Raw genomic sequence first — 12,470 nt, forward strand, 5'->3', positions numbered from 1 at the left:
AGGGCCACAGTAATGTTGCCTGGTAAATTGGTGTAAAGGCACTGACTACGGCAGCTGAGCTCGGGCCTTGGTTTCCTTAAGGGCTCCTGTCTAAAGCACCTTCCCCTTTCTGCCCAGTGGGGTCAGGAGGGTGGATTTGCACTGGGGTGCTGTGGGGAGCCTACCTTGGGGTGCACGTGGGGAAGGCCATGAGCCCATCCTTGCCAGAGAGTCCTGGGGGAAGTTCCTGTGAATTGCCCGAGGAAGCAGAAGAAAGGGCAGCGATTTTCAGTGCTCTGCAGCATGGCAGAACGTGCTATTTTAGAGGAGATTGTTAGCTGAGGGACAGCTCCCCATTCTAGTGTAAATCCAGTATTGCTTCACCCGGCTCCTGGCTTCAGGCCCTTAAAATTACTGCTGGGGTCAGGATCTGCCCCAAGCATTTGCAGATTGAGCTGTTGCACAAAAACGAGTGGGCGAGCTGTGGAGGATGTGCTTGGTCAAACGAGACCTGCTTGGTGCTGTGTGGAGAATAGAGCAGTAGAGGCCCAGGGCACTGTGCTAACAGCAGACAACTTCCCAAAAATCCTCCTAGCACGTGTCAGGACTGCTGTCCTGGGCAGGCTCGCAGCACGTTCCACACCCCTGAAGCAAAGCCGAGGCTGGCATGTCCTGCAGAGGTGTGCCTAGCGCCAGTGAGAGGCAACAACAGGAGCCACGACACGGCCCGGGGTACTCTGCAAATGATGGGGCTCTGCTCCCCACTGCCTGCCACCCAGGAAGGCCTGTGGAAAGTGAGTGTAAGTCCCACTGCTGTGATTCAGTAGCATCACACTCCTTGGCACTGCTGTGTGTTTCATTAGATGAGGCAGGGATGCTGGTGGCCACTGGAGTTGATGCTGGCTGAGAAGATACGCCTTAGTTTTTCATGAGGGACTGTTTTTTCAGTTGTGTTGATATAAATGAGAGAAAATTCTAGATCTTGGCACCATGGGATCAGCAGATTCTGCTCCTTTTGTTTTTTCTCCTTAGACATGCTCCAGAAGATTTTGCAGGCAGATGCAGAGAGACTGTAAACACTGTGGTACCAGTCAGGCTTCCCCAGGGGGAACAGTGCACAGATTATTCCCTTTCTGGGATTGCTCATGCAATTCCTGCTTCAGCTTAAGTCTCTGGGGAAGGAGTGGAGCACAGGGAGAATGTCACCATCCTAAAAAATAATTATTTGCTGAGGGCTTTCTCGGCAAGGAGGCACAGCCACCTGGACACCTGCATGTCTCAGAGACTGACAAACTCTAATGATTTCCAGAAAAGCAATATCCAGGCCTTTCCCTCCCTTCCTCCCCAACACTTCGGCTACACACTAACATGCTCTCTATTACAGCAATCTTGATTTACATTAGCAGGAACCAGAGTCACACATGCCTCACTTCAAAGCTCCCTTGCTGCCTGTGAGGGAGCTGCTGATAGCAAAAGATAGTGGTGTCTGCAGCTCACAAGTGAAGTGAAAGTCTGGTGAGCTGCCCAGACAGACACCACTCTGGTTTGAGTCATTACCCTTTTCCACCTGTTCTCAGCTGGATGGATGAGAAAGGATAACTCATGTTCAAACACCAGGTCAGCTGTGCCCGCCCTGGCAAAATAAACATTTGATGTCAGTTAAGAAAATTAATGGGATGGTATTTAAGATACTTCCTTTCCCTTCACGCATTTCTCAGGGGTTTTATCAAAAGTAAAGAGAGTGAATAATAAGATCCCAGTTGGCACTCGGACCTCCTGGAAGACACGATGTCCAAGCGCACTCCACCAGGCCCAGCAGCTGTCAGCATCGATGTCACTTCGCCTCCACAAATCCCTGCCTACACCCTGGGTCGCCATGGCATGGCTGGGGATGGGATGGCTGTGTTCTGGCCACCCCCTATTCCCCAAACATGGGCAGGGATCAGAGGGGCGAAAAGCTGGCACCACTGTCACCTGCACTGGGTGCTGTCGGGTGCTGTCTGAGCCTGGGCTGTGCTGGAGGTTTTCAAGCTGATGGTCAAGGCCCAGGGAGGGCCAGCTGGTCTCCAGAGGCTCACATTTCCACCAGCAAGATCAGCAGCCCATCTCCTGCCGCTGCACTGCTGGCCCATGGAAAACAAGGTCTGCTCAGGGCAGGTGCCAAGGAAAGACTGGCCGTGCCCATGAGTGCAGCTCCCTGCACATGTTCCGTGCTCATCCCTAAGCTGCACCCTGTTGGCCCAAGAGCCTTTGGGGAAGCTCCCTGTCCCCTGGGACGGTCCTGATGGAATAGCGAGAGCAAGGGCACACCCCGAGCAGCAGCCCCAGCCTGGATGTCCTGCCGGGAAACCCCTGGTGCTGCTGGGAGCGGTGGCTCAGTAGGTGGCACTCTGCATCCACGGGGAACCAGCACCTTCCCCAAGGGGAGCCCTGCCCAGCCGGCCCCACTGCAGTGAGGCCTATGGAGTTCCACCTGGAATGCCCTGAAACATGTGGCCTGTGGAGGGTGTTTTCTCCCAGAAGCAGCCAAGCAGGACTTGGCCAGGACACTGCCATTTGGGAAGAGCTCCCCTGAACCTCTCCATGCACAACTGGTGCCCATGACCACCTTGCTGCATTTTCTGGACCCCGAGGAATTGTGCTGGTTGATGCCGGGCTGCCCCTTCTTGAAGGACACAGGACCAGCAGGAGGAAGTTGGTAAAATGGTTCAAAGCATCCCAAGCCAAATTCCTCACTACTGGTAGTCAGTGAGATGGAGCCATCAGCTGGAGACTGGAGGAGAGAGGGAACACGGTGTGAGTCAGATGCTGGATATGCCGTGTTTGGTCTCTAAACAGCGCAGGTAACACGGGCAATTGCACTCGGGGCATTCAACCTTTCCCCTGCTAAGCTTCTCCTTCCAGCTGCTCAGCAGTTTGCCAAGTGCAGCACACAGGACTGGAATGTTCAGTGCTCAGTATATTCCTCAGACTGAATTTTAAAAAATTAATTGGAAGTGTTTCCAGTGAATCTCTGATAAAAAAGCTGGGAGAAATATTTTGTTTTAACACCTGCAAAAAAGGAAATTCATGAGGCAAGCTGCAGTGCCAGGCTGAGGTGCCAGCCTTGAGCATGGCAGGCAGGAAGGAGGAAAATTCCTCGCTTCCAAACCTCCCTTTGGCCATTCTCACACCACCAACCCCAGGGTTCAGCAGAAGAGACCCTAAATTCCTTTCTGCCTTTGGAGAAACTCCACTCACATGCAAATGATCTCTGTGAATGCCAGGCCCTGGGACTTATGGGGGACTTGTGGGAAGGGAACTCCAATCCGAGGGGGAAAGGAGGGGTCCCATGGGTCACCTGCCTGCCCCCACATAGAGCTATAGCCCAGAAGCTGCCAGTGCTCTCTGTCCTGGGACTGTGGCAGCCACGCTGGATTTGTCTTTTTGCTGCTGCAGCCACTCTGAGGAAAGGCACAGGAAATGAGGGGAAACATGACAAAACTCCCACCAGTAAAGCTGTTGGATATTGCCAGTCAGTTTTAATTGCTCTGTGCACAAAGGGACTGCCGGAGGTTTGCCGGGGCTGTGTGTCCCAGGTTAACATCCGAGTGACTGATTCAGCATCTTCTTTTCCAGACCTCTTGGGCATCACTTCTTGGGATTGGCACGACCTGGCAAAGACGCTGGGAGCATCTGTGTGTGTGTGGAAGAAGGGAGAAGGTTCAGTGACTGAGCGACCTGGATCCCTGTCACCTGGAGCAAAGGCTCCGTCAGCTTCCTGAGCTGTAAGTAGCGTTCCAGCCCCTCTCAGTTAGAAGGTCCAGGTCCTCCGTTCCCAACGCTTGGCAGCTTTGCCACCCACTGCCCTCCTGCCCCTCTGTGCTGCGGGACCGGAGCAGAGGGACACCAATCCCTTCATCCTTGTCCCCCTGGGCTTCTCTGGGTTCCCACCCTAGCCCAGCCCACCTGCTGTTCTGGTTTTTTTCCCCTCAAAGCAGTAGTTCTCTCTACAACTTCCTGAAAGGAGCTTGTAATGAGGTGGGGGCTTGTCTCTTCTGTCATGCCTGCAGTGAGAGGACTCGATGAAATGGCCTTAAACAAGGGAGATTACGATTAGGTATTAGGAAAAAAATGATTTCAGTTTTAGGGTGGTCAGGCATTGGAATAGGTTGCTTGGGGAGGTGGTAGAGTCACCACCCCTGGCGGTGTTCAAGAGGCATCTGGTTCTGGAGCTGGGTGATGTGGTTTAGGGGTTACGGTGGCAGTGATGGTTGGACTTGGTGATCTTAAAGGTCTCTTCCAACCTTGATGATTCTGTGATTCTAAAGTGGGTCTGCTTCCCACTTCCCCACACGGCATCTCGGAGAGATGTCCGCTGTGAGGTGCCCTCCGGGAAGGGCAGTTGTGAGCCAGAGTGCCCCCATGGAGCGCATTTGTCCCTGCCCGGGTGGATGCCACAGCTGTTACTCATGCGCTGCTCAAGCAGGCACACACAGGCATCTCGGCCAGGGGTGGGTGATCGATGGGTTTATCGCTGGAAAACGTTTCTCTGGGACACAGGCGGGGAGAACAAGGAGCACGGGAGCCAGCAGACAGACAGGTGTGCCCGCAATAACGCGGCGCGTCCCCGGCGCTGTGACCCACGGCGGATCCAGATTATGCAGCGAACCTGTGGCTGCCCCATCCCTGAAAGTGTCCAAGGCCAGGCTGGACGGGGCTTGGAGCAGCCCGGTCTAGTGGAAGGTGTCCCTGCCCACGGCAGGGGGTGGAACGAGATGGTCATCTAGGTCTCTCCCACCCCAAACTATTCTGGGAATCTTTGATTCTGTAATCCCGGGATTCTGTGATTCCCTGTTCCCGCCCCGCCCCTCTGGCCCCGCCCCTCTGACGCCGCTCCACGTCCGCGCCCCCAGCGCCGGCCGCCCATAAAGCGGGCGGCGGCGGCGGTCGGCTTTTCATGGAGCGCCTCGCGCCGCCGGCACCTGTCGCGGTATTCCTTCCCCTTCCCTCTCTGCCTCCGTCGCCGCCCTTCACGGGACCGACGATGCGCGCTGTGGCGCTGATCGCCGCGCTGGCCGTGCTGGCAGGTGCGTGCGGGGCCGGCACGGGACGGGGCGGGGCGGGGCGGGATGGGGGGATATCGCACCTGAGGGCTGGGGAGGGGGGGCGCTCGCGCCCGAGGGGGGCTCGCGCCTGAGGGGAGCCTGCGCGCGGCGCGGCCGTTGGCGGGAGGACGCCGAGGCGAGGGGTCTCGCGCCGCGGGCGGGAAGGCGCTGAGGCGAGTGAGGGACCCTGAGGGGACTCGGCTGGCGGTGGTTCCTTTGCCCCCTGCCCACGGCGCCGTTTCCCCTCCCTCACAGCGAGCCGTGCGGCCGCCGGGTCCTCGCCCAACGCCACGGAGCCGCAGCGGCACGGGGAGCGGGAGCCCGAGAGCCGCGAGGGCGAGCCCGTGCCGGGTCCCGACTACGAGGAGGATGAGGAGGAGTACGAGGAGGCGCCGCCCGTCCACCAGTACATTGTGGACGACTTGATCCGAGGTGAGTCGGCGGCGCCGGGGCTGGTGTTTCGCGACTAACGAGCCCCAACTTAAGCCTTATTTCTCTTGTAAAGGCTGCTGTGCTTAGCTCGTGGAGTACGGAGCAAAAGCGTGCTTGTGCTTGAAACTGCTGCTTTAGAAATAGCTGTCGGGGGTGGGAACTTAGCGTGAGTGTGCTCAGGGTGTGTGAAAGCTCCAGGTTAGCTGGTAACTTGCTGTGTGTAGCTTTACGTCTTGATAAACCTGACAGGAGGGCTGCGGTGAGGTAGCAACCACCTGCTTAGCGTGGAAGCATCAGTGGTGTTTGAAAGTGCTCTCTGGCAGCACCTCCAGGTTTGTTTTACTCCAGTTTGTGTGTCTTGCTCCAAGAATTTTCTGGGTGTTTTCTCATGGTGGCTTATTGGGGTTGGAGTCGACTGAAATGTCCTGGGAAAGCAGACACTTAAACTCCTGAAGTGACTGCAGGAAAGTTTGTTAAGCAGCTTTGGAGCAATGCTTCACTGCCAATAGCTGTTGTGTGTATTTATTGTAATTTGCCTACTTACAGGGCTGTGAGTAGCCCGGCTGATTGTGGGGATGGGAGTATTTTGTTGTTTCTGGGCTAAGTGCAATTGCAATACAAGCCAGGTATCTACAAGTGATTTGAACCTCAGTAGGTGTGAGTAGGCTGGTCCTGTTGCCTCCAGGGTGGATCTGAGTACTGCTTTTTCTGCGGGAACACTCTGCGACATGAATGAGACTAAAGAGGAGGGGGGGGACCTTGCTCCAGTGGGCTAGTTCAGAGAATTTATGGACTTTTTGCTGAAATTTTTCATGAGGACCTCCAGGGGAAACAGGCTTGTCAGTGTTATCAAGCAGTTCAGCCTGTAAAACTACTGGCTTGGGTGACTGAAGTGTTGTCTAACTGCACAGAAACCAGACTTGTTACTGAAGGTGGTTGGTTTGTAGACCAGCTCTTCTGCTTGGCATGAGGTTTATCTGTGGAGCCTCCAAGCTGTTATGATTCAGCTTGGGATGGCTTCCCTGGCCATGCAGCTTGCAGACAGGGACATGGAGATCAAGCTGACAAGCTGAGCCTGGGAGAGGGAGGAAGGGAAGCGGCCTCAATTATGAAAGCACAAACCTAAAGATCGAGTTGGACGGGACAGAACAGGGGCCTCAGCTGTCGGGAGTGAGCTCACACTTCCAGGGACAGGAAACCTTGCTGCAGGAACAGTGCTCCTCGTTTACATATTAATATAGCTTGTACCATTTTAATCAGACTTCTGGTTGCTGAAGGCATTTTTGCTTTTAAGTAACTTCAAGCCAGGCTTGTTGCCCTAGAAGTTTAAAATGATCAGCTGTCTAGACAACAGTGAACTACACCTTGTTCCTTTGTGTGGGCTCTCAGCACCAGAAATACAGGGTTAGGAAGTAGTTAGATCCAGCTGTGCCCTATTGTGGTGATTGCCTGTGTGCATAGTGCTCTGGGTGAAATGTTAATCTTCCAAAAATGATTTTCGTTAGGTCTGCAGAGCACAAGAGGGAAATTGAAGTGTGTTGCAAATAACTGGACTGTTTCTAAGTCCTGTTCAAACTCTCCCGGGTAACTGTTAGTCCTGAGTAGCAGCGTGTTGCTCTGAGAAGACGTGTGACATGGGTAGCAGTGACAGGGTGGGTTCTGCAGAAAAAACGTTTTTTGCCAATTCCCTCTAAAACCGCACTACCGAACTTTGCTGCAGGGGGCAGCTCTGGAGCTTCTGACCCTAAGTGTCTGGCTTGTTCTCCTCAGCGAAGGGAAGATGATTGCCCTTTCTTAAATCCAAAGGCTACTAAGTCACCAGGGTTTTAAACCACACTCTTCTAGAGGTTTGTCTTAATTGAGATAATGAGGGGCAGCAGTAAGCGGCAGAGCAAACAACCTGACTCTCACGGGCTCTCCTGCATTCACTCCTTCCCTGCGCTTGGCATCTCTCACTAAGTAGAACTGTAAAGGAGCTCTGTCCTGCTGAGGACAGCAGTGCAGGTTGTTGAGGAGAAACAAGTGTGCTAACCAGGATAGCAAGCTCTCTTGCCCTCAGCAAGTGCCAGGACTATCTAGCGAGTTACAATGCCTTTCATCACTGATGCAAATGGAGAGTTTAGAGCCGTGGAGGCCATTAGCCTTGTATCTGAGTCGATATAAAGTTAGGGGATGGCTTGGCTCAGCATCAGCTCTATGTTCTTTACAGGCCTTTGCTTGAACCTGTGCATTGCACTCAGGCATATTGTGCTGTGAAATGATGCAGTCCTTCATCTCTGCTGCACTTCAGCTGTGGTGGCTGTCAGCTCATCTGTTCCTACTGCCTCTGCTCTGCATGGCACAGGACTTAAGGGTGGCAGAGTTGTGCTTTAATGAGCTGCTGAGCTTGCTGCCTTTGTGCTGGGTGTGAGATGTCCAGGTATATGCTCACTTGCATCCCGTGCTTCCTGGTCACAGATTCTCTTGCAGTGACCGTTCTCCTTCCTCTCACCAAACTCTCTAATTCAGTTTTCTCAGAATTGTGCTTCTTAGCACTTGCCTAGAGTCATCATGTCCTTTTTCCAGTTGAACCTGTGGTTAAACCCAAGCCTACAAAGAGGGGGGGTGAGAAGAGTGCTGGCAAATCAAGAAGGAAGAAAAACAGAGGCAAAAACAAGAAAAAAGGGACTCCCTGTGAAATGGAATACAAAAACTTTTGCATCCACGGAGAATGCATATACCTAGAACATCTCCAGATGGTGACCTGCAAGTAAGTTACTTGTACCTTGTGAATTAGGTGTGATTGCCATGAGCCGGTGGCGTATGAGGGCTCAGAGGAAAAATCGGTGTCAACTTGGCCTGAGTCCGTCTCCTGCTGTATTTTGACTGAGAATCTTTCTGCCATGTAAATTAAGTGATGATGGAATCTGAGATGCATAACAAGCCACTGAACTCATCAGTTGGTCATAAACTCAAACCAAAAGAATGAAAAGGCGTGTCTTTCTGGAACATCACACCCAAACTAATCTCGACTTGTTGAAATGCTGACAAACCTTGTGCTAGAGCAGTGACTGCCTTTCATGAACGTGCTCTGAAGGGAGCATCTTGAGATTCATGGGAAACTCGGAAGATGCCTAAGTCGGGTTTGATTGTGTGTGGGTGTCCTTGGCTCCAGACAGCACCAGAGCTGATAAGAACATGTGTTAATATTTACTTGCAGGTGTCATCAGGATTTTTTTGGTGAGCGCTGTGGTGAACAGTTCATGAAGACTCAAAGGAAGAATGATGTGGCAGACTACTCCAAGACTGTGTTGGTAGTGGTAGCTGTCCTGCTCTCAAGCATCAGCTTCATTACTGTACTTATCATTGTGATAGTGCAGTAAGTATTATCCTCTATGGTGTCTGTCTGCCTTAAGTGTGAGTGGGGCCTGTGCCCAATAACCCTGAAATGTGCATCCAAAAGAGCTGAATTCTTATCCCAGCTCAGATAGATCTGGAGGGCAGAAGCAAGGTCTGTGACCCTTATTTTGTGTACCAAGAGCCTTTCTGCTCTTGGTACAACCAGGATAGTTATAGTGCTGCACAACAGGAGCAGGAAACTGAGGAGCATTGGTGCTGACACAGCAGTGCCTTCCCTAATCCCTGTGGAGAAGCCTGCAAGCGGCCATGTGCCAGCCTGATGCATGGCTGTTATCCAACACTGGGTACACAGCTGGAGGGAAGGAAATGGTGCTCTGAGAATCCATCTGTTAACGGAGATTGCTGGGCTTCAGGACTTAAACTGGGGAGAAAGCAAATAGGGAGACAAATGCTGTTGGTCCCAAGTTCTGCTGGCTGCTAAGATGGAGGGAACAACTATTCCAGCCAAACCAGCTGCTGACAGTTCAGTGTGGTGGGTCATCAGAATCTGGGACTTGGTCAGAAATGAATTCCAAGAGCTTTTCTGGGTATGTGTTTCAAGCAATATATCAAACTGAGTATTAGAGCAGCCCTCCAGTTCTGCCACTGCAGCTCCAGCACTGTAGGCTTGGGATGCTACAGAAACTCAGAGGTTCAGTCTAATTTTAGATCTTAATGAGGTACATCAACTGAATTGGGTACGTGCTGTACCCTTTCCTGCAATTCAGGAAACAAGGTGTGCGTTTGTCATTTCAATGTTGCTTCATATTTAGCTCTGAACTTGAGGAATGCTGGGATGAACGCTTGCTCTCTGATCACTGCCTCATTCCTTGCTGCTAGGGGAGATAACCAGTTCTGTTAAGGGCAAGTGATCATCAGTAGTTTCTGGGGTTCATTTGCTTCATGCTAGGAACCCTCACAAGCTGGGAGGAGGAAAGCAATCTGGTCTCTGCAGCTGTTTGCTAAAGCCACCAGGAAATCTGACACCCAGAAAGTCTGCTGGTGCTTTGCTCAGTCCCAGCGATAAACTCTCTTCATTTTGCTCCCTAATCTGTCTTAAGCCAAGAAGCCCTGTCTCTGTGAGGCAGAACTGCCAGTGTCTAGCTTGGGGGCTTACTGATTTTGTCAGATACTGCTTGATGCTGAATGCTTAAAAACTGTCTTGAAAACTCCCTGGTGCCAAGAAGTTGCTTGAGGATTCAAAGAACATGAGTGTAAATGCTGCAGAGGATGTGGAGGCAGGTGACAACAGGACGTATGTCAGGGTTCCAAATCATCTCTAACGTGCCATAATTCCGCAGGGTCAGGAAAAAGTGTCCTCAGTATGAAGAGAAAGAAGAAAGGAAAAAACTCCGACAAGAAAACAGAAATGGCCATGTTGGTGTGTAAATGGGGAGAAAGCAGGTATGAATGCTGACTTGAAATGCCTTTCAGCCCTTCCAGGCTGCAGTTACCTGTACGAGAATTGCATGCTTGTTTTGCAAAGCTAATAATTCGCTTTTAACGCTCCAAGTACCTTGAAACACATAGGTTACATAGGAACAGCTGGCTTGGTTTTCTGGTTTCTCAAAACCACCTGAGTTGTGCAAGTTGTTCGACAGCTCTGTTAAATTTCTGGCTGCTGTCTTAAAGACCAAGTGAGGATAGGAAGCTGTACTGAGAAAAGGAGAGCTAAGAAGAAAGAGTCCTGAATATCTCGGCAGAGGCAGGTTTATTGCAAGAAACAGTGGTAGACTTCCATCATGGAAGATGGTGCTGCAGCCAAGTGAGTCATGACCTATTAGAAGAGAAGTGCAGAGCATTTCCATGTCTCCTGTGCAAGGAGAGTGTCAGGAAGTTTGTGGTGCTTAGAAGCTGTAGAGCAAGACAAAGCTGCCAGCTGTGAGCACCACAGGTAGCCTCTCAGTCAAGTTTCATGCTGTCATAGCAACTGAGGCCTAAAGTTCCTTGGCCTGCATGAATTGCTTCTGAGAGTGATCTAGTGGATTTTAATGAACAGGCAAGTTAGTCTCTCTTGAGCCAAAGTATATCAAACAGCAGACTCAAGGACCCTTATTGAATGGGAGTTATGCTGCAGGCTGAAGGAGGAAGCCATAAAATACAGCCCTGAGAAGTTCTGGCAGAGCTGTGAAGCTTTGCTTTGCCATGTGCCAGCCATAGACATTTTCCAACTTTTCCAGTGACAGTTGGAGGGTTTTGCTCAAAGCTGAAGAGTATCTGGCAGAGTGTTCTCAGGTGTGTGCATGTCCTTAACCTACCTGCCTTGCTTGCAGGTTTGCCACTGTGCTAGCACAAAGTGCTCGTGTCTTGGGTGGTGATTAATGTGCCTGGTCTACCCCTTACAGAACAATTCTGAAGTGGCCATTGCCAACCTGCAGGGTACCTCTGGCTACCTGACACATCCACCTGGACACTGTGGGCTGGAGCTGTTGCCACTAAGCCCTGATTCATCAAGACAGAGGCTGCTCCAAGGAGATGTCAACAGGCCACTTGCTGCTGAATCGCTTGCTGGGGAGGACAGTTACTGCTGCATCTTGGCACAACCACGTGGAAGGAGCTGGCACTGTGGGGGACAGACCTGCTGTCAAGACCTGCAAGAGACTACTGCTGCTGAGCCCTCCCTGTCCCTGCTGGAGCTCCAGTCTCTGCTGTGGTGTGGATGGACTTTGCTCTCTTAGCAAGTCTCCTTTGGCAGCTCTAGCTCTAAGGGAGAGAGCCTGTTGCCGCTTTCAGGAGTGGATGGAGGGGAGAAAATTTTTTTCTACCAAAGTGAAAAAGGGAAGAGGTTGGGATGGCTTCTCTCCCGAGACCTCAGTGGATAAAAAACCCAATTCTTTTGTCACTGTGCTCCCTGTCGATACTGGCTTCCAAGAGCTTCATCTCTAGTTGTGACTTGTAGGTGACAGATCTTTGTCAGCCACATCTGGGTTCTGTTACTGTGTGTGTGGAAGTAATCCCTCAGAGTTCTGTAGGACTCGTGGTGTGAGTGGAACTATCCGTTTGTGTGTGTGCTAGCCTGGGGTAAAATCAGTCTCCTCAGGATGCTGAGACAGTAAATGCAAGACCTGAAGTTTGTATCTGAAGGAAAAGATCCATGCTCAAAACAGCTGATAAGCTTGGACCCATGTGTTCTAAACACAAAGGTACTTCTGTTACCCAGATACTTGTTGCTGCTTTAAGCAGTGCTTAAAGTATAAAATGCTTCACATCAGATCCCATCAGTTAAACTTGACCAAGAACCTGTTCCTTTGAAGAATTAAATTCAGGCACTGGCACTCTGCAAGCAATGGTCTCTTGTGCTTTACCTTCTGGTGCGAAGGAATCTTACCTCAATCTTTTCTGACCCAAGTGTCCTTGGTTTCTTAACTGTCCATGCAGTCTTGAGCACAGAGTATTATTTGAGTTCAGTTTCTTCTTGGAAGAGTGATTGTGTTCTGTGTAAACAGAGCAGAATTCTTCTGGTAGCAGAGAAACAAACACCATTAATTGTCAAGTCATATCTGTAAATGTGTAAATATTTATTACTGTATTTAATATTTAATGTTTCCATAACAAACTTATTTATTTTATAATTAAACTTTTTACATAACCTAA

General features: G+C 51.2%; 1 protein-coding gene and 1 long non-coding RNA gene across 2 annotated transcripts; one reads left to right on the top strand and one right to left on the bottom strand.

Annotated features, from left to right (window-relative positions):
* Positions 1–3,480: 3,480 nt before the first annotated feature.
* Positions 3,481–5,221, bottom strand: LOC135412597 (uncharacterized). Its single transcript, XR_010429764.1, has 2 exons — positions 4,944–5,221; positions 3,481–3,654 (listed from the first exon to the last, which is right to left on the bottom strand). It is a non-coding gene; the product is annotated as an uncharacterized LOC135412597 (long non-coding RNA).
* Positions 4,991–12,470, top strand: AREG (amphiregulin). Its single transcript, XM_064651347.1, has 6 exons — positions 4,991–5,048; positions 5,322–5,498; positions 8,064–8,247; positions 8,698–8,856; positions 10,178–10,280; positions 11,222–12,470. Exons 1-5 carry the CDS (start codon positions 5,006–5,008, stop codon positions 10,263–10,265), a joined length of 651 nt encoding a protein of 216 aa, XP_064507417.1. The 5' UTR covers positions 4,991–5,005; the 3' UTR covers positions 10,266–10,280; positions 11,222–12,470.

This window comes from Pseudopipra pipra, chromosome 4, assembly GCF_036250125.1.
Source record: "Pseudopipra pipra isolate bDixPip1 chromosome 4, bDixPip1.hap1, whole genome shotgun sequence".
Classification (NCBI taxonomy): Eukaryota; Metazoa; Chordata; class Aves; order Passeriformes; family Pipridae; genus Pseudopipra; species Pseudopipra pipra.